Consider the following 22,314-nt stretch of genomic DNA (forward strand, 5'->3'; position numbering starts at 1 on the left):
CTTTCCCTCTCCTTTGCTTTGTTGCGCTACAAACCAAAGGGTGAGGATGTCATAAGACTGGCATAGCAGTGTGGGATTGTTCCATTCATGGTAGTCCTGCCTACCCAGACTGTTGAGGGCCATCAGAGCCAGAACAGTAGGTTTTGCATTGGCTTTCTTCAGCTATTGTTGGGACAAACTCAAAAATCACTGTTAAGATCCACCTCACCTGTGATATCAGAAGTGGACAATGTGTCTCAGACATGGTGAAGACTCCAGGACTGCATGCCCAGGTGAAAGGAAGGTAAATCTGGCTTTCTCCATGCACATGTGTAACAGTTCTTTGTGCAGGTTAGTCGGATTCTTCCAGTCAACCATAAATATACACAAGGTCTACTGACCGTAAGAATTTCAGCAACTCATGAAGGAGAGACACTGAAAAGAAAGACCAACCTATCCATAATATAAACTGTCCAAAACAGGATTTGGTGCTGCTGTTTGACTGCCTCTAGGATAGAAAACTAAACATGTCAGGGAATGTTGCTGGGTACTGGAATGTGATTATTATATATGCCGGGGATGATTTATTAGTTTAATGATAATCTTTGCCTGTGCTGTCTGCATGTCTGGTTTTCAGGTGCAGTTTGAGAGTTAGCATGGACCACCAGGGACTAGTTCAATAGCTGGTTGGAAGTGACCACCTGTCAGCGAGGAAGTTCTATAGCATGCGTATAGGCTGCTTCATAGCAGCAGGCCACAGTGCTGGAGGAGGGTTTGGGGATGCTTCTTTTACTACTATAGTCGATGTCTTTATGTTAGGTTATGCTGATTGGAATATCCTGTAACTAATTATAGGAAATAGTGCAACTAATGGGGTACAGGAGTGCCTATGTCTAACCACGCTCACTGTTAGACAAGCAGAGTCTGTGTTCAGTGAGTTTCAGTTACATAGCAATTGTGAAGGCAGCAAGGCATAGGATGAGTTTGAGCTCCATGTCAAGGATTCAACTTTTTAGTGAGTGTACATAATGATGTCCATAACAATTTAATGTACATATCCGAGGATACGCGCAGTTTAAAAGTCTAAAGATAGATGCTACCTGCATGCTTGAGCAGATTCCTTGAAAACAGTGCAAGTCTGAATGTGTGAAGCAGTCACTGTAAGTGAATAGGCCTTTTATTGATGCATATTATAGTATCATTTTTTTTCTGATGTGCTGAAGGAGTTGTATTTGTGTGTATTTAGTAGAGTGTGTGTGTGTGTGCGTGCAAATTCGGTACCTAAGGGCTTTTGGAAGGCTTCAAAAGGCCTTGAAAAAAAAAAGCACATTTTATTTTTGTTTTGTTTAGTAGCTGGGTTCCAAATGTGTTAGAAAAATCATGAATGCCCTGAAATGAGTGCAGGTTAAGATTTGAATGGAGCACAGGAATTCCTGTAGATACACTTAAGTGCTTACATTGTCATTATTCACTTGCAGCCCAGTGTGCATTAGAGCTGCTTTTTTCAATGCTCTATGTGCAGCTTGTGTGTTCTCCAGGACAGAACACACGGATCAAGCCTGTGGTTCATCAGCTGCTAAGAAAATTAGTTTAAATAAATGTCTTGTCTCCTACATCCAAGAAGAATTCATTGTATTGATTTAAGTGTAAATTTGGCCTCAAAGAAAAAAAAATAGTTGATGGAGAGCAATCCACAACAAAGGTCCAGATTCCGATGATATTTACATAGAGTAATACCAATGCACTCTATGGATTGTCCCAGTGAGGCTGGACAACCATGATTTGGAGTGGTATGCAGCAGACAGAAGGGTATCAAAATGTGGCTTGTAACATAAGAAAGTCAGTTTGCAATCATAATTACAAATGTTCTCCTAGGCTGAAGTCCCCCCCATGTATGTTGCAGCAACCACGAAGGGCATTCAGGAAAGAAAAAGAGTGATTCCCAATGGTACATTCATTTACCTTGGGGCAGTTTCATGATCTGTGTCTTTAACTTGTTGATGATCTTTTATTTGAAGCAGCACCTTAATGAATATAGTAATCTTCCCATAGTTATCTGTAAAGATGATTGTCCACATATCAGACAGCTGAATGTAGCTCTTCAACGGATTAAACAAATTATATGCTATAAATGTGGCAACTTTTTTCATATGTAATTCTGAATTATGCTATCATGTATGCAGAAAATTGTGCCTGCCATTTGGTGATTGTTATTTCACAGGATGCTATTTCATGTGTATATATATGTATATATATACACACATATATACCTTATATTTGCAGCTGACAAACCAGTACTACCTGAATACCTGGTGCTGGATATTAAACAAAAATATATAGCATGTAAAAAAAAAAAATCAAAGAAAAATATTCAAGGCAGCTAATTATGCTTTTACCAAAACATTCATAGTGATGTCTCTGGACAGCTAATGAAAGAATTATTTTATAATGTTTATATGTGGATTTTTTAAAAAAAAAAACAACAAAAACAAGCAAACAAACAAAAAAATACCAACACAAAAAAGCCCTAGAAACATAGGCAATGTAATACCAGCATAAGCCAACCAGAACTAGACCAGATGAACTTGCTTTGCTTGAGAATATGGTTGTTGTTACTGAAATATTACCAAAAAAGAAAAAAAAATAATAAAAAAAGGAGGAGACAGGAGCAGAGATGATAGAGTAAAGCGTAGCACCCAGTTGAGTGAGTTTCCAACAATATTTGAAAGCTTCTCTGGTTTGTAGTGGTTCAAGCCATGTCTTTATCTTGCAGACTTTGTCTCAGGTAAAACTCCCAGTTGGGGTTAGTAGGATTTGTACTGGGGAAAAATATTTTAATGAGAGTTTCTTGGTGTGTATTTGTGGTAAATTTTCTATTAGGTTTCAATGAAATCTCTTGATTATCTTTCTCCTTCTGTATAGTAAGGGTTTTAACAATTTAAAAAATATATTTAAAGAAAGAAAACTGAAATGAGTTCCCATGAATATTGCAAGGACTGTTAGCAGGTCATTGGAACTTAAACTGGAGAAAAAGAAAAAAAAGAATACTTCAACTGCCCCCACACTCCTACCCTCAAACCAGGATTTTAATTGGATTCCCTATCCACCCCAACTGAGGCTGACCGATTTGTTAAGTGTTGAGCTAAATGTTTAAAATGAAACAAACTACCAGCAATGTAAAAATTCTGCCTCACTAGGGTATGAGTCTTACCACAGACTTTGCAATATGGCAAATCTATTTTGTATATATAAAATGCTACTTTAAAATTAGCATGCAACCCAACCTAAAGCTAATGGGATTTTATATATAAGGTATTCTAGCTGAATTTACGTGAAGTGCATTTCTTTCTCCAAATAAAGAGATGGCCTTTTTCAATTCTATTTGCAACCATAATATAGTTTTACAGACAGAAATTCAGCATATGTAAAGGAAGCGTCATGTTAACAATGGTATTATAATACAAACCAGTCTTTGCTGCCACCTGCAACTATAACATAATCTCAAATTGATCTGAGAATTTTAAATTAATATTTCCTTAACATTAATGTCCTACCCTTTCTATTAGCAATTCTCTTTCATCTTTCAAATGCAGATAGCCTTATGTCCTGAAAATTGTTTTCAGAATGACTGTTGCCCATAAGGGTATTCTGTTTTCCACTGTGTTTAAAAAAAAAAAAAAAAAAAAGCTAAAAAAAATCTTTTGCATTCAGATGTGCCTAAACAAATAAAACTAAAATGTATATGCTGCCATCTTGCAAATTAGTATGCTCTGTACTCCTGTGTGCCTATAATTATATATCTGTTTCTTCAGAAAGTGCCCATTGGAAAATGAAGGGATAGACTGCTGGTCATGAGACTTGCATTAACAAGCCACTTTATGTATCACCTTATTGTATATACTTTAAAACTAATGCTTTTGTCTGCACTATGTAGTCTGTCAATGGAAAGCCCTTTCTTTGATATAGGCTCAGATGCCATAATGTATTTGTTGAAGTATTCTGTTCTTTCACCCATGCATATGAAATTATTGATGTCTTTGTTTTGGTGAGTTTTTTTTTTTCTTTGTTTTGCACCTAAAAACTTACAGAGAGTCTAAATGGAAAATCTGATAGGCTACCTGGATGGTGCAAGACTTTCACTGTATTTGATGTCAAAATAAAGAATTAACCAGAGAAATTTATTTCATATGTTATCTTTTACAGTTTTTTAAAAAAATCTGTTCCTCTGCTTATTGTTTTCCAGTAACTAGCTAAATGTTACATTATATACACAATATATGCTAATATACATTACTTTCCAGTAACTAGCTAAATAGTACACTATATATTCAATGTATATGTTAAAGCTCTTTCTTTCTATTCAGTTTTCTGTACATAATTTATCAGCAAAAAAAATGATGAGATCATTACCTTAATTCCAACTATTGTCTCAATGATTTTAGACAAGACCAGTAATGTACTTTGTACACATGAAACCTCACCCTACAGCTTTTCAAGCATGAATGCAAATTTAGAATCCCATAGAAAGCTGGGGTTTGTTGGGCTTTTAAGTAGTAGCTGACCAATAGTTCAAAATCATATGACTTTTGCAATATGCTTCCATGGTAAATAACTTGACTGAGAGTTGCTACTTTGGCTACCAGTAGTAAGCCAGAGTAATTTGAACAAATTGTACCCATACATGTGCTCAGAGTAATAAGATTGGTTTAAATGCTGACTCACAAGCTCACAAAATTCAAGGGCTTTATACAATTTTCTGTCCATTGGACCGAATGAGCACTTAGGTCAAATGCCCCTATAGTTCATTGAGAACTGGTTAACGATGACTGCTTCTCTGTGATACTCAATTCACAAGTCCAATCCACAAAAGCAGCTGAACAGCAGACTACTCTTGTAAAATCAAAGACCCATCACTGTTCATTTAAAAACCAAACAGGTTAAGTCTGAGCATATTTATACCTGCCTAAATCATAACAATTTGAAGCATCAAGACAGCGCACAGCACCTGAGACTAGGCAGTCCTTTGACCATCTCTTTCCAGAGCACAATGTGACCATACAGAGTCACAGAACAGCAGAGCTGGAAAGGCACCTCTGGAGATTGTCTAGGCCAACACCTGGCTCAGAGCTGCGTCACATACCATACATATGCTGTTCAGTGCCATATCCAGTTGAGTTTTGATTAGCCACAAAAGGAGACTCTACAACCTCTCTGGGCAACCTGATCTGGTGTTTGACCACCCTCGCAGAAAGAAAAAAAAAAGTGTTTTGCCATGTTCAGATGGAATTTCATATGTTTTAATTTGTGCTTGTTACTTCTGGTCTTGATGGTGTGCACCACAGTGAAAACCCTGGCTCAGTCTTCATTCCTTCCCATCATGTGTCTTCTGTGACGGAAGATGGTGGATGAGATGTCAACTTGCTTCACTCTGTCACAGGAAAAACTCACCGGGAAAAGGGCCTCTGCTGTCAGGTACTGGGCACATGTCCCCAGCCAGGAGCCAGCCTCATTCCTGATTTCTTACGTCTGTTGGCTGAAGTCATTTGAGAAATTAGGCAGCAATGACAAATCTTCTTGTTTCACTGAAGAACTCTTGCAGCTGAAACTCCTGGCACACCTTTACTGGTCTTATCACTCTTCTTCCCTCACTACATACACAAACCCTTCCAAAACAGCTGCCTTCTCCAAAGGCTGTTTCTGTGGGGGAGCCCATGTACATGCACACAGACACATGCAGTGGGCTCCCTGTCACACACCTGCTTCCTCTCTTTCCAAATATGCAAGTGATGTGCACCTTTGTCTGGCATATTTACTTCTATTTAAGTAATTAGAAAGGTATGGCATAGCTAATGGATAACTGAGGAACATACCTGATGGCTTTTACTTTTCTGTCAATTAAGGCAATCTCCTTGATATGCAATGTTAAGAGCTTCTTCACAGGCTACAGCTTGGTGTTCTCAGTCAGACAACCGAGACAGAGAATGAAGCAAATACAATAAACAAGCAAATAAAATAAATAGATTCAATTATACCATGTTGCAACTGTAAAGACTATTCTTCAAAATTAAATGATGAACTTCTTCTTTTCATTCAGATACTGCTGCATTAAAAGCTCCGTGGAGAAGCTCTTCCTTAGGCTGGCTAAGTCTTGCATCTCTTTGCTCAGTATAATAACATTGTCTCCACTACCCAGGCAGTGAAGAGGAGAAAAAAATCCAAATGTAAAAAAGACTTAGAAGCAGTGTGCACAGAGAAAGTATGCTGGCATAAGGGCACTGCTTACATGGTCTTTCTTATGCCCAGTCAGGCTCCAATTGCTATTATTCACCATGACGTCCTGCAGATACAGAGGTCTAAATGTAAAAATGTAAATTAAGTCTACAGGAACATTGACCATCAAAATAATAACATTTGGCACTTATCTCAGCAGAGGCAAGCCTAACCTACTCTCACGTTCCCATAAGGGCTGTGTGTTGCAGTATTTAGGTGTCACTCTGCTAATGTTTTCATTTCTGCTGCATGTTGGTGATATAAAATTTATCTTCTATTTTCTATTCCTACACATTTGTGCAACATTCCGATATGTTACCATTTCAAAGACAGCTGAAAAATGTGCATGTGAGGAAAGGTTGTACTTTCAGTATTTTGTTATAGCCAGATTTTGTAGTACATGCTTGGGACTGTAGGATATTTAGGCCTTGTACAAACCAAGACCAAACGTCCGTACAAACCAAGACCAAACGTCCCTTGCTAAGGCAGAAAGATTTGCTTCTTGTTAGCTGCTTCTCTTGTTTTCTACTCACCTCTTGAGTACATGTTGTCCACAGAAAGGTAAAACAAGAACATTGTACTGTAGAGGTAAGCAAAAAATGCTACCCACTTTGCAGTGAGAGTTACAGTAGAGCACTTCAAAGCCTAAAAGTTCATTTATGAGACCAGAAAAGTTTGAGTTCCAGTCTACATTTGCAGGATTATTTTTCATTTATATTAAACCTGAAAATAAAAAAGGAAAGTTCAACTCTGCTGTTTCTTCTTTGTATCTCAACCACCTTGCTACAACATCATGCTTTTTTCTTTTTTTTCTTTTTTTTTTCCTGTTCCTTTTTTTTTTTTTTTAGTTTGTTTGTTTTGCCGTTTTGCCTTGCCCCCAAGGTCTGCACACCTGGCTGCACAATGCTTTGAGTTTAACTGAAGGGTTTAAAACTGAATTGCAACCATGTGTTTTAACATGCAGTCCAATGGTCAGGAGACCCTCTGAGACAATGGCTTAAATTACCTGTAAAGAGAATACTACAGACACATATCTCCCACTTGTATAGGCTTGTGAGCACTTACATAAAAAAAAAAAAAAAAGAACAGTGGTAGTTCTCCTTTGAGCTTTTTTTTTTTTTTTTTAAACTGCCTTTCAAAAAACAGTGGAAAGAAAAAATAACAAGCAAACAAACAAACAAAAACCAACACAGTTACAACATCAGAAATAGCAGTCTTGCAGAAATTACAGCGTGCCTGAAAACTCTAAGAGTGTGACCTGGGTAACCTCTGTGCACACTACATTCACATCTGCATTGTCCCTGAGGAAGGGGTCATTGGCTCATCTCTCCTCTCCCAGGCCACCTCTGTTACAGGAAGTGGACAACACTTTCCTAAAGCCTCTTCACTCTTCCAAACATTAAATGTGCTATTGTTTTATTCAGACCTCATTGTGCTCAAGTCAATTTGGTACACCTCAGCTCTTTAAATAGGTATTTACTGAACCAAGCTGTTTTGACCATTTCTATTTCTGAATACCATATTAAGCAAACAATAAAAATCACGGCTGTTCAGAACCTGTCTGCTTTTAGAGAAATCATTTAATAGAATTCAAATTCCTATAATTTAACCAGGGCTTTATCTATGACAAATCTTCACTTAAGCATGCAGTTATTCATTTCTTTTTTTTCTTGTTTCACAGATTTTTATCTACCACTGTTTGGGAAGACAAATTAATGATCTAAATCATTCCCATGTAATGCTTTATTGTTAAATATTATATGAATATTCCAATATTATTAATATTATTAAAACAAGCACAACTTCTTACAAGTATAGGTTTCACTTTTGTGTCCCTCTAAGCCTAACTATGGCTCAATAGCGCAACAACAAAAGAATTCAGTTTTCTGCAGTGCATTTCACAATACTGCTGCCAAGGTTAAAAGCGGCCCACCATTACCTAGACTTGTTAGGTGGCATCAAGGTTACTGGACTGAAGCCTTCTGTAGTGAAAACTCTGAATATAAGATGCACCCTTTTTCCCCCAACCCACAACATAAATGTTCCAATTCTCCCCTTCCCCAGCATAGGCAATAAATGGTTTGTTGAATTCTGCAGTTGCAGTCTGCGTTTCTTCTTCTCGACTCTGCTCTTATCTCCCAGAACCAGCCTATACTCACTAAATCCTGATAGGATCTGTAGTTTGAAGAGTGTTCTGTTATGCCTTTGAACACGCACACAGATGCACATGATGATGTGGATGATGCTATCAGTTGTAAACAGATTTCTCAACCACAAAAAGCACAAGACGCTTGGGGTGGGGATGATCATTCATACAACAATCTCAACTGCTTTGTCCTGGTTCAATGACCAGCTGTTGGAGAAAGCTCTAAGAAGAAGAGAAGGCCAAACTACATGTATTCACAGGATTTGCAGGGGAACTGGAAGGATGGCAAACTAGTGGAGACAGACTATTGATCTGATGCAGAATGAAGCTGTTATCACTGTTGGAACAGAGTGAGAGGATAGGCAATGGGTATCATCAGGTTCACAGCTATGAGCAATAAATGTACACTATTTCTGTCATATTCAGATCACTTGTACTCCTAACACCAGCAGACATTTCTAAATATTGCCCTTTGGATTTTGTAAAGCACAGCCCACAAATTAAACTACATAAAAAGGTGCTGTAAGCTCAGGGATAATGGAGCTCATTATTTTGCACTTTTATCGTTATAAGTATAGAGCAGATGATGTCTTGATATTACCACGCATTCTGGAGTTACTGAGCTAACAGTTTCCATTACACCTTTAAACACCCACTATCTATGAGGTAACTTCAAGCCTGATAAGCGGAGTTCACAGTTACAAGATGCATGAAGTTGCAGGGATGATTATAGTGTGACAGCAGCTGCTGCATTTATCTACAATAGAAAAAGGGAAAGATATAATATAGCAATGACTGGCATTCCTCAAGATGCAGAGTCTACATGCACTCTCTCTAGGCCTGAACACATGCCTTGGACCCAGAGTTCAGTGGCTCCTGTATCACCTTTTCTTATGCTTTGCAGCCAAGGCTCAAGGCATGTTACTAGACTTCAGTCCCTCCTATTGGCAGACTCCAAGTAGCTGACGTGCTTTAGAAAAAGGGCATCTCAAACACAGGGTATCTCAAACTCTAATTTGTGTGTTTCTCAAAAAGTTTGTTTACACCTAAGTCTCCACTAGGCTCCACTTGGAATATTGCATCCAGGTCTGGGGTTCCCAGCACAAGAAGGATGTGGACCTGTTACAGAGGGTCCAGAGGAGGGCCATGAAGATGATCAAAGGGATAGAGAACCTCTCCTATGAAGAAAGGCTAAGAGAGTTAGCGATGTTCAGCCTGAAAAAGAGAAGGCTCTGGGAAGACCTTGTTGCAGCATTTGAATACTTAAAGGGGGCTTATAAAAAAGATGGAGTGCAACATTTTACTCAGGTAGATAATGATAAGGACAAGGGGGAATGGTTTTAAACTGAAAGAGGGGAGGTTTAGATTAGATGTTAGGAGGAAATTCTTCACTCAGAGGGTGGTGAGGCACTGGAACAGGTTGCCCAGAGAAGCTGTGGATGCCCCACCCCCGGAGGTGTTCAAGGCCAGGTTGGATGAAGCCCTAGGTAATCAGATCTAGTGGGTGGCATCCCTGACCATGGCAGGGGGCTGGAACTAGATGATCTTTAAGGTCCCTTCTAATTCAAGACACTCTGTGATTCTATGATTCTACGATAAGTCCTCTTTGACATTCTTGCAGTGAGACAGGTAGGCAGAAAGAACAGCTTGACCTTAGCAGGAAAAGAAAGATGACCAAGCTGTAAAGCTGTCTAATACCACAGTCTGTAATGCTTGAGGGTACTCTGGGTGTGCTTTTTTCCCCCTACGCTTGCCCCATTAACCCTAGTTCATGCTATGATGATTAACACACATGTTGATGCCACACTGAGCTTTGCAACTCAAGGTAGATCTTCAAGCCACTGGTACTCATTGGATGATTTTTGCTTTAATGGGATCCTGTGAAGTTTGGGCATCCTGTGGGTATTTGTTTCAGCTTTCACTGCTTTGTGCCAGTTCTTAGGATCATGATGTAGTTCTGCAAAAACACATTTGAAGTCATAATGGAATCAGTTCAGGGCTGGGAATTCCTTTTAGAGGAATCTGTTTCTCAAACCACTTTAACTGTTCAGGTGGAAACTTTGTCTAGAATTGAGATTGAAGACTAGAAAGTAAGAAGCCTGAGCTGGCACTCAAGAGACCCTTAACATACTGTCACAAACTTCCTACGATTCCCTTAAGACAGCTCACAAACTGACCTTCCTATACTTGAGGGTATAGGAGGTTTACAGTTTACAAACAGGTGTTTTCCAGGTCTGTGACATTATGAATTCATTATCAATTAATTATGAAAAGTTCCTATGATCTCACATCAGCTATGCCCTACCTCTTTAATGAGGTTAACCTCCATTCCTTCTGCAGCTCATCACTTTCTTCTGTCTTCCTAGACTGAACATTTCATGTTCATGGGAGAGGAAAGAAGAGGGCATGACCATTATGAACAAGATGGAACCATTCTGCGCATCATCCCTCCCAAATTTTAGTGATTACTTCCCCAGACTCCACTGGAAGCTTGAATGAGGTGTAGAAGTTCTGCTTTCCTTTTATAGACAAAAGGCTGTTCTTCCCTAGGTCTTAGGGAAGTGGGTATGGCATTCAGACCATCAAAAGAGAAAGCTGCTCTGGCAGATACAAACTTTGCAGAAGTCCGTAGCTTTCTAAATGCCAAAACAGCAGTACTAGAGACAACCACACCTGGCTACTTTGCTGCAGTCCCACTTTCTTGCATATGTCCCTTCAGTCTCCCCCATCTTTGAAAGTCACCCAGAACACTCATTTTACTGAGTTCAAAAATAAGTCAGTATCATGCAATAGGATGGTTTCAGACCTCTCATACCATTGCAGTCCCTCTGATTTGATTACAACACTGTCCTTTCATCTCACACTTTCAGGGACATCTATCACTTCTCACTGTGTACAACAGAAGAACAAAAATTCCTGAAGACCGCTTTCTGCCATCATATATGTCTGTATATGTGGATGCACTCATACTACTTTATCTTTTGTAACCACTTTACTTCCAAAACTCCCTTGCATAGCCTTTTAATTCTTTAACAACTGAGCAACTGTCATTTTCTGTAGGTAGTAGCCTGTAGAATGGTTGTTATGGTTTGAGAGGACCTTATAATTAGAAGAACCCTGAAAGCTTGCTGAGATTACTTTCAAAAAAAGCAAAATCTTTAGGTGAAACCTTTTGAAAGCAAGTATTTGAATGACAAAGGCTAGGGGCAGGGGGAGATAAAAGGAATCTGCAGATAAATGATTGACATGCAAAAAGCCAGTGGGCGAAATGGCAGTTCTAACTGAAGGAGGAAATGTGGGAAAATGATGTGGTTAATAATGACCACAGCACTAAGGAGAGAAGAAGCTAGGAATAAAGAGGAAGACGACTGTTACAGCACTGAGTAACACAGAGTGTGAAGGAACAGAAAGCCAGAAATGTGGAAACAGCTGTAACAGCTGACCAAGGGTTTCCGCTCTCCCTACGCAGTCAGCATGGAAAAAATTATATATATATATACGTTAATCTCCACCAACTTTACCCTTTCCCACTTACATTAAACTACCTGAAAAATCTTCTCCAGGGACAATAAATGCAGTAAGGAATCAAAATGATCATGGATGAAGCTGAGTACAAGAATAAATAATCAAAACCCACAACAACAAAAACCCCTCTTCTGCTTTCTTCTATAACTTCCAATAAGCAGGGATCTCTTTTTCATCCATTCTGCACTTCAGACATAAGCTACAGGGCAGCAAGGGCAAGGGTCAAGGAGGTACACATAAGAAAAAGGTCAGTAACGCTATCCTAAACAAACAAACAGTTCACACTGCTGCTCTATAAATTAGGGCTTCCCAGCACTTTTTGAAACACAGTAGCATCTTGCTTTCTGGAGTTAGAGGCCATCCGGCTCCTGAAGAAAGTTTGATGGACCCTCATATGTTCAGGTTATTACAAGAAACTCATGATCTAACTACTGAGGACAAACAACAGAAAAACAGAGATAAGGGGGAAGCTGAAGATGACAAACTGTCAACAATAGTGGAAGATGCAAATCTGCAAAGAGGAAGGGGTTGGGTCAAAAGGTAAAAAGTTCAGTTCCAAATGGGTCATATATGCACACAATCAGAGACTTCAGGAAACTGTGACTACAGAATGGCAAAATAGTTGGCAAAATTCAAATGTCAGGTTGCAGTTCAAAGCAGGCCAGGTGCTACCTTTTATACTTTAAACTACGTTATTAATTGTATCTGACATCATTCAAACAGAACTCTCTTCTTTGCACTCCCCTCTCCCCCCTAACCAGCTGCCTTCAAAACTCCCCGCCTCTCCCTCAATTTTTAAATACTGTAAGAAACTAACACAGTTCTCACCTGTGGCCTTTTTTCCTGGTTCAACAGACAGCTATGCAGATAAAACTTTCTCTCATAGTTTGATAATCACAGGCTATCTACTACCCTTTAGATAACATCTGCTTCCATGAGATCACCAACAGCAGAATGAGGAATAGAATTTAGAGACAGCCTTAGATCCTCCTCACTAAATTAGTCTTTTTACTCTCAATAATGTTCTATTAAAAAAAAAAAAGAAGAAAAAAAAAGCTTTCAACAAAAAAATTAGCTACCGAAAACAAGGACCAGCTGATGAAAGGATGTCTAAAGAATGCAGAGATCTGGACTAACCTGTCTAAGGTGAGCGAACTACCAAATTATGAATGTAGGTGCATTGATTACCATTGACATAAATTATGTTACCATAGAAACTAATATCAGGAAAGAGAAAAAAGGTCAATTTCACAAATCTGTCAGACTTCTTGCAAATAATAGCTCATTTTTATACCCTGAAAGTGTATTATTTATTTTTGTCTGCTCAGAATCAGTGATTATAGCTACTAATCTAGCCTAGCGTAAATCGTGAATACCAATGAAGGAAACTAGGTCTTAAGAAGAATATATACTTGTGTCACTCTAAGTCTAGGTCTCAGACACTGAAGATATTTTGCTGATGTACAAAATCCTTTCCAGGAAAATGTTACACTTATCTGAAAAGGGAGCTTTATTTTGGATCCTTCAAATGCTGAAGTTCAACTAGTGATACTGTTGTGATACATTTAGTATAGTGATACAATTTATGTAACACTTTCCCATATATATTACCATTTGTCACATTTTCCAGATGATTTTATTCTAACAGATAGCCAATACTGTTAAATTGTTACAGCATTTTTAATTTCTTAGAAGTGCAGCATATGAATGTTTTCTATTTTTTTTTATACGATACATATCTCATTCTAAACTTAGAGGTTTTCATAGTTGTCCTTAAAAAGCACGTAGACAAAATATTTTATGGTATCTATAATAAATGCAAAGAAATGAATACAAACAAAACTTGGCTTAGCAAACTGTACATACATAAATATGTTCTTTGTTTTTCAACTTGACATTCAACATTTTTCCTCATAAAACTTTTTGTGATCTCATTTATTACATCCATTTTTTAAACCTTAAAAAAAGTGCTTCTCAGATTTACACCTTGTACATCCAAAGCAAAGGTTAGATCACCATGCCCAAAACAGAAATCACAGGGAATAATACAATGCCATACAAGATCCTTTAAAATTGTATGATACAAATGCTCTAAAATTTCTTAAACATTAGTTATTTTGCATACTGTAGATACGGAGAAGGTATTTAACAAATACAGGCTAATAGCTCATATAGAGCAGCACACAGGAAAGGATCTACAGTATCAAGTCCTTGGCTATGCATAGTACAGGGCAGTGACCTGGGTATAAAGTGGCTAAAAGATCCACAATGCTGGACAAAAGGACATTTCCCTTACTCATGTCATTTCCTTAGTGCCCCAGATGCAAATACTGAAGTAATGCTACTCAGGTAATATGTTGTATAGTTTGGTACTGATACACTGATTTGTTATTGTCTGAGTGCCAGTAGAGAATGGTATGGACACAGTGGTGGCTGCAGCAGACAGGTAAAGCTGCCACGCTGAGTCCTGTCATGCTTTAAAACCGTCCTGCCACCTGGCCAGTACTCCAGCAAGATCACCCGCTGTATCACAACTTCATAATGGAGGTGGACCATTCATGTATTTTAACATGGGATGGAAAGAGCGGGCAAAGTTATTGGCCATAGTACAGCTGTAGTCCTCTTCGGTCATTGGCACCAGGCAAGCCAGCCCAATCAGGAGCAGCAAAAGGAGCTGAAGTGGCAGAGCAGCTCTGAGGACTCTGAGGAAGAAGGATGGGTGCTGCCATGCTGGCCCAGCCTCAGAAGGGGAGGAACCTGAGCCACCTCTTATGGACCTGAGAAAAGAAGATGGACAGGTGAATACTCTAAGACATTACTGCAGCAGAGGTTGCACTGAAATACTCAGCTGTCCCTGAAGGCTGGTGTAGAATTTGTACACACTGATTGACAACAGCAGAGGTATCTTTCACTGAACATGCTATTTCCCCAGCTGTCTTAAAAGACCCCATGTTTCTAGACTGGATAAGAAAAAAACAAATAATCACAATGGAATGGACTTTGTGACACCACAGCCCCTTCATCAGTTATGGAGAAGACTCTACACTTAACTGTGCTCTAGAGAAGGGGAAAATAAAAAGTGGGACATACTTGTCACATGCTCACTGCACACTGCCTAAAAAAGAATCCTCATTTAAAATGGCAACTGTATTTGGTTGCAGAAGTTTCTAAATTAATTTCCTTTTATACTATCCACAAGTGTATAATGCAATAAGATACAGTTAAATCAATATTCAGTTAATTAACATACCAATCTTCAGGCAATGGGGACTCATTTTCTACAAAGCACATTGTATTTCGAATCTTGCATTGGATCAGCAGTTAAAATCTATCTGCTCAGCTGACAGGACATCTGAGTGATTGTATCCCTTGTGTCTATGGATCTGTCTTGAAATGGCACTTATCTATCAGAAATCCATGGGAGACATTTCCAAACATTTCTAATGGGTCACTTCAAATTAAGCACAAAAATCCAATAATTTTTTAATAAAGGATAAAGAAGCAGATTTCACATTTTCCCTTTTGACTGAAACTGACAGACAGAGCTCTAATACACAGACAACAGGTTTTGAGGTAAGTGGAGCACTCAAAAGAGAGATTTTGCAAGTTAATATCAGAACATGGATGATCTGAGTGTGCTAATTAAATGACATGGTAAAGTATTGTATTTTAGCACTAGGCAAAAATGGAAGAACTTAGGGCCTTCAAATCATTAGTCTCATGAAATCTTCCATTCAAATGTTATGCCATGAATTTTGCCATAGATATGTCGCTATAAACCATATGTGTAGCTGCTGTGGTTGTGAAGCTGCAGAAAACCTATAGTTTGCTAGGGTTTAAGAGACAAAAATACTCATAAAGATGCACTTAGTCTCAACTTAAAGGTATGGAAGATCAGGTCTGCTGAGGTCAAATGCTCCCCAGTCAGGCGAGTCTTGATGGTTTCTTGATTTCTTTGTCCTTTCGATCTTGTCTCACAGATAAATCTGAATCCATGTGAGAAAGCATACAAAAACCAAAATATCATCTTCAAAACTATATGAGGCTTCGCAAGGGCCCCCTTTCCACATGTTCAGGAAAAAACTTCTTCCTGTGCTTGAGATTATTTTTATATTTTGTTTATACATATGTATCATTCCATTGTGAAGACTTCAAGAAAGCCAGACAGAAAGAAGACTGCCATAAAACAAAACCAAAAACAATTCAAAACAAAACAAAACACCAACACTTCAGGAAAGCTAAATGATTAACTTGACCTACATATCCCAGGATGGAGGGATGATCAAAACAACGGATCACATGCTGTTTTAATCCACGTTATTCTAGCCTGGATGGAAAGCTGCTTGTTGAATTATGCAGGATCACGTATTATAAAGAACACATGGAAAGGATATGGCACATTTAACAGCATCAGAGCATTCCATATTAAAGTTCAATTAGATCGGGACTTCTACTGTCCAAGAATGCCAAGACAGAAAATTAATGGGCTGAGGTAGGAACAAAGGGAACAAGGAGTGCTTAATTACCTTCCAAGCACTTGATTGCATAGTCCACCTATTTACAAGGCTCTCACTGTACATATGTTGTTAATCCCAAACTAAAAAGGTTGTATTTCTGCAGTTGGTAACTGCTGTTTAATGATGAGTAAATAAATTACTAAAAAGCAGAATCAAAAGGCAAAGTCAGCATCTACTTTTGTTGTTGTTGTTATTATTATTAAATCTTTTCCTACTGTTGCTGTAGCATAATCCAGCACTTTTTGCTTTGTGATTTACTAAAACAAAACAAAACCAAAACCAAAAAACACACAAAATAAACAAAAAATAAAAACAACAAACAGGAAAAAGAGTCGAACTGTATAAACTGCATGGCTGGTCTCAGCAAGGAACATAGATTCTCGTTCAAAAATTAAAGCAGTTCATGGCAAAGTATATTGAAACTCTCTGCAGTGAAGTAGGTTGTTGAACAACAGTTTCTAATATTGCATGGGAACAATTCAACAAGTAAATAATGAATCATTATGAAAACATCTTCAGAGGGTAAATTCTAAAATGTTCAAGTGCTGTACTGTCACTGTTTATTGCAGGTACTCCTCTGTAATGGACATAATTGAAAAATGGAATGCTCAGTTTAGAGTGTTTAATGGATTTGGTAAGAAGAGATGGTTAAAAATATCCATACTTTGTTAACAGAAAGGCTTACTAAAGATAAGAGGCAGAACTCCCATCTACTCCAGCAGGAGAAGGGAAAGCTGAAGTATTGTATGCCAGTTTGGAGAAAAAAATGTAATTTCTTTCTCTTGAGCTTGCATCTTCCGCTGTCTCTCTTCTGACTGCTCCACCATTTATCACACAGGATGCTGTTTCTGGATGCAAGGAAGTAAGACCACCTGCTACTCATTCCATACATAATTCCCGCTAACTCGACAAAGAAGGAGGCACAGCTGCAGACCTGGCCAGATGTAAGCTTCTTCACGTCCAGAAATCTCTCACATTAACCTAAGAAGTGCAAGCAATAGTTACCCTTACTTTGGGAGTTTTTAATGTCAGAGAAATTGGAACTCTTTCTGAAGCATTTCAAGAGAGAAGCTAATTTACCAGGCTGTAGATCAGATGGGCAAGTTGAAGTCTAATTTCAGCTCAGATGAGTACCTGCATTTAAAGATGACTGATTTAATTTATTTAATTTAATTAATTTATTTATTTATTTTGGACAATGAAAATATGGTTGAACTAATCTATCTGGATTGCAGTAAACATCTGAAAGATTATAACAGAACAATTTATAATTCAAGCAACTGATAGGAATAAATAAAGTGAATTTAATGGGGAATTGACTAATGGAATGCAGACAACAGTCTTATATTGAGAGCAGCAGTACTGGGCTAGTAGGATGTTATTACTGGAGTTAATCAAGGATGAGCCTTGATTTAATATATTTATGAAAAGACTACTGCACAAAATATAAGAACAGCAAATTTCATTTCTATGACTGAAATTGGAAGTCTTTACAAATACAAAATAGGATTAGCTTATTGCACAGAACGAAGTGGGTGACTCAGAGATCAGAAATAGACTTAAGAAGTAGGAAAAGGTGTTTAAGATTACAGTATGCAAGGTAGAAATAAAAAGTGCTATGCATTTGGAAGCTAACACTCTGGAGATAACAAAGAAAGAAATCTAGAGCTGTTATTTGACAAATAACCAAAAGCTAATGATGCAACATAACTGTGAAAGGGGACAAAAACAATTTCAAAATTTCAGTTCAAGACTTCCAGAAGAGAAAGGGGTTGATTTAATGATGTTCTATAAGGCATGAGTCAGACCTCACCTGGAGAAGTTGGTATTATTTTGGTTATCATACTTCTGAAAGATGAATTCAAACTTACAGAAGTTAAATATGAAGTTGAATAATAAATTTGAAGTTAAATAAATATGAAGTTAAAATAACAGGCACTAAGTGAGAATGAGGGAGAAAACAGGGAGAGCAACAGCAATCTAAATGAAAACCTCGTGTTTGAACGACTGCTTGGCAATGACTGCCATTATGTGGCTAAAGCCATGAAGAGTGCTGTGGCCTGGTATGCTCCAGGAACAGCAAGTGACCTTTAAATACCCAGTAGTCATTTGGGGAGGCTTGTGGAGAGCAGGAAATGGAGGTTGGCACTGTGGCGCCAAGACTTGAATAGAGCTGCTCAAGAGAGACAATGTAAACACTCCTGAGCAAATTGAACAATTATTTTAATCTTTTTAACATTTGAATCACTTCAGAAAATCCACAGGCACAGATCCAGGTGTGCATTTACGACAGCTCTATTAAACTGATGAAGGAAGAGAAGTTGATTCTTGGATTTGCTTTTCCCACTTAGTACAGCATTACTAATACCTCTCGAATCAGCATTTAATTAAATCCACAATGTAACATCTAGTTTAAACGTATACCTTGCTTACCACCACACTATGGATGCTTTTCTTTTCGCTGTGATAATAGGGAAGGCAAAATGATATCACATTTGTTATACAGAAAACACGGTCCCTCTAATTTTTAAATGAGTTTTCCCTCACAATCTTCTATGTGATAAATATTTTAAAATTAACTTTATTTCTCCTGTATACTAAACTCTAACAGGGTTTGCTGATCCAGTGCAAGATCAAACACAAAGTACTCTGATCAGAGGCATGTCAAAATATTAAAGAACACAGTGACAGCTTGTACTACTTTATCAGTTAAAACCACATTATACATCAACCACAACCTGTCTGGCTTGCGCATTTGATTAAGTTTCCTATTCAGTAGTGACTCATTCGTATTCCATGCTTGTCTGAATGACAAATTGAACATTGTGTTGTATCGCTACAAGATGTGTTAATAAACAGTGCTGGAGAGACTTGATCTGAAAGGTGCCGCGCCAATGCCGCTGCTAGAATAGAGGTTGATCTCAAAGCTGCAAAGCATTGCTAGCTGTGCTCTGAGCCAGCTGCTCACACCTACAACCAGAAACCTTCTCAAAAGGTTGGCAGACGTTGTTGGACCATACAGGAGAGTGGAAGAGTGCACACAATACGTTGCTTGAGTACAATGTTGCTAGTGCAAGCATGCTTATCTGCCGAAGACATTCTCCGTTCCTCCTAGATGTTAATGGCTGCAGAGTAAAGCCCCACTCCTCCCTTCTCCCATTCCCTGTGAGAAACAAAATGCCAAGCTTTGTAGCAGACTGGAGTTGGAAAAAACTAATTCTTTCTGCATCAGACAGAAAGACGGCGTGTATGTGTTTCACCTATTTTCTATGTGATTTCATTACGTTTCGAGGATAAAAAATCCCTAAAAACAAGGCAGCTTCTTAGTGTCAGTGGAAATAGTGAATGATACTCCACCTGTTCTATCTGCTATGCTGTGTGGTTTTGTAACTATGCCTCTTCACTCGCAGTAACTAACTATATCTGTGGTACAAACTTTTTTTAAAGAAGCCTTTATGTAAACAACTACATTTAAGTATTTTTACTCTATTTCATTTATATTTTGCTGAATAAAGCCTTTGTTTTGCTTATGGGAAAAAAAATAATCTCAAGATATATTTTAGCTGCCTGATTATTGCTCAATCACTGTATTAAATCTAATGTTGTTTTCTTTCCAACCTTAAATCTTTCACTTCAACAGGAGTTAGTTTAAAAATGAAGTAGTTCATGTTATATGTAGAATAAATCAGACTTAGGACTTAACTATAAGAACAAATCTATTTTGATCATGCTTTCTGATTATTTTGTGTTCCTATTGCGTTGCATAAGATGCTGAAATAGCAAAAGACTTCCACTTTATACATAGTGTGTATATATATGCCTGTGTATTTACTGCTTTTTTTTTTTTTTAATTTTTAACTCTAGAGGCTAGTGATTTGATCGGTAAAAAAGTGAAAGTACACGTATCACACTGACAACAACAAAGAATGCAGAAGCACTGTTAGCTGCAGAGATGACAGGTTGCTGGAGACAAGGTGGAAAGCAAAAAGCTGTAGCTGCAAGTCTGCTCTCTACTGGTCAGAGAGAGATGGGGCAGTGCTGCTCCCAGAGCAATACACGGATGCAAGCACTTGGCATGAGCCATGGCAGTATTAGCACATTATATTGCAGTCTTCTGATGGGGGGAGAGAAAGTGACCCCAAGTTTTAAAACCTTCAAATTCTGGCTTTTAATTTTGAGTCTTAAGTACTGAAAACCCACAAACCGAACAAAACATTTCAGGGAAGGAGAAAAAGAATGGAAAAGAAAAGGATGTTAGTATGTCTCATCCAGATCTGTGGGTTTTGTGAATTCTAGAAAATGGTACTGGCCTGTTATCTTCCTTAATTTAATATCTAGAGGTAAAGAGGATGATAAAAAGTGTTTGCCATGAACCTACTGGCATTTCTGTTAAATTATGCCAAAATCATCATTAGATATGACTGTAAACACCACATTAAAAATAAATGTCTATTACATGGAATTACTGGGAATCAAAAGCTGTAGAGATTCAAGAATTATCCAGTATTTCTATTAACAAAGAATATGGAGTAATTGAGAGCACCTTTTGCCAAACTAGTAATAATAGGGAAGTTTTCACTTGTTTAAGTCCTGGCCACCTGACAGAGTTGGTGTGGACTGACAGGAATCACAGCCAATTTTCATCATCCTCTTGGGGTTCTAGAGCAGAGTGTGGAAACCAGGAGAATAAGGTACCTGCTATGTGGACTGCTGACAGAGGGTCCAGGCTGTGAGAGACTACATTTGCCCCGTGGCTGTTTGCAATGAACAGGGGGTAAAGAAAGAAGAATGTTCAGTCCAGGCAAATAAAGACAAGCTACCAATGAAACTAAATTAAAAGTGCAGCAAAGGAAACAAACAAACAAAAAAAATCAAATGAAGTGACCAATACCCATGAACCAAGGAAACTGGCTTTTCTTTTCACCTAGCTGAATATGGAAATAATTAGAACGTATACAGTGAATTAAAAAATAACAGTTTAGCCATTCCATTTATACATATATATAAAAGGATTAAAAACATATATATGTCACTAGAAATTGAGCTCATGTAATTTGTGATATGAAGTAGAAATAAATTTGAGATGATTATGGGAAAATACAGATATTTCAAAATGCAATTGCGTAAAGTTAATATTCCCAAGGACAAAAAAAAGTCAAAAGGCCTCCTTCTAGGTGTTTGGCCTCTTCTCCACTGCCCTCCACACAATTTTGAAGGCCAAGTAACTGTAGGTGCATTCCTGCACTCACAACTATTTGCTGGAATATTTAATGCAGTTAGATGATTATCAATCTGATGTCATTTTTAGTATTAGTATATAGCATCAGTGTATTTGGTGCTGAAATTGTAAACAACATCACTTCAGTCTCCAAAATTATGAGTGCAAAAAGCAGAAGTCTGAAAAAACAGACCCAACAGTGGGTCAGTTGTATGACACAATGAATCATAAAAGTTAGCTATACATTATGCACAAAAATGAGAAAAAGTAGTCATGTACATGAATACTAACAAATGATAGATGAATACTTATTAAAATGTTAAGATAAAGTCTATTAAAAATCTGCATACTATTTAGAGAGATATTTTATGGTAAGGTACTTCTCCATTTCCTGCAATGGTCAGGCATCCTCCAGTTACATCTGTGATATCAGAGTTTTTATTAGTCACTTAAGTTTAAATTTAAAAGATGAAAGCATTGACCTTTGAAATAAAATGTAAAAGTTTATATTGTTTCTTCATTTGAAAAGCCAGTATTCCTTTACATTTTTATACTAGCATCTAAAATGAAACTAGTGAATGTAAAAACAAACAAAACAAAACAAAAAAAAAAAATTCCAAGAGCCATACAGTTTGTCAAGACAGAACTCAGATGCTTTA

General features: G+C 37.8%; 1 protein-coding gene across 20 annotated transcripts in view; it reads right to left on the bottom strand.

The window, feature by feature from the left end:
• Window positions 1-13,406: 13,406 nt before the first annotated feature.
• The window catches only part of SYNE1 (spectrin repeat containing nuclear envelope protein 1), a gene marked incomplete at its 5' end in the record, with an annotated part of 301,622 nt that continues 292,714 nt past the window's right edge, over window positions 13,407-22,314 (bottom strand). For 18 of the 20 annotated variants that reach the window (XM_080587961.1, XM_080587963.1, XM_080587967.1 and 15 more), the window contains 2 exons: window positions 13,407-14,697; window positions 21,133-21,191. In XM_080587961.1, coding sequence (XP_080444087.1) covers window positions 14,457-14,697; window positions 21,133-21,191 — 300 coding nt within the window. In that variant the 3' untranslated portion in view covers window positions 13,407-14,456. The remainder of the gene's footprint in view (window positions 14,698-21,132; window positions 21,192-22,314) is intronic. The other 2 variants (XM_080587958.1, XM_080587957.1) reach the window with 1 other exon arrangement.

Source organism: Anser brachyrhynchus (assembly GCF_964034855.1).
Source record: "Anser brachyrhynchus genome assembly, chromosome: 3".
Classification (NCBI taxonomy): domain Eukaryota; kingdom Metazoa; phylum Chordata; class Aves; order Anseriformes; family Anatidae; genus Anser; species Anser brachyrhynchus.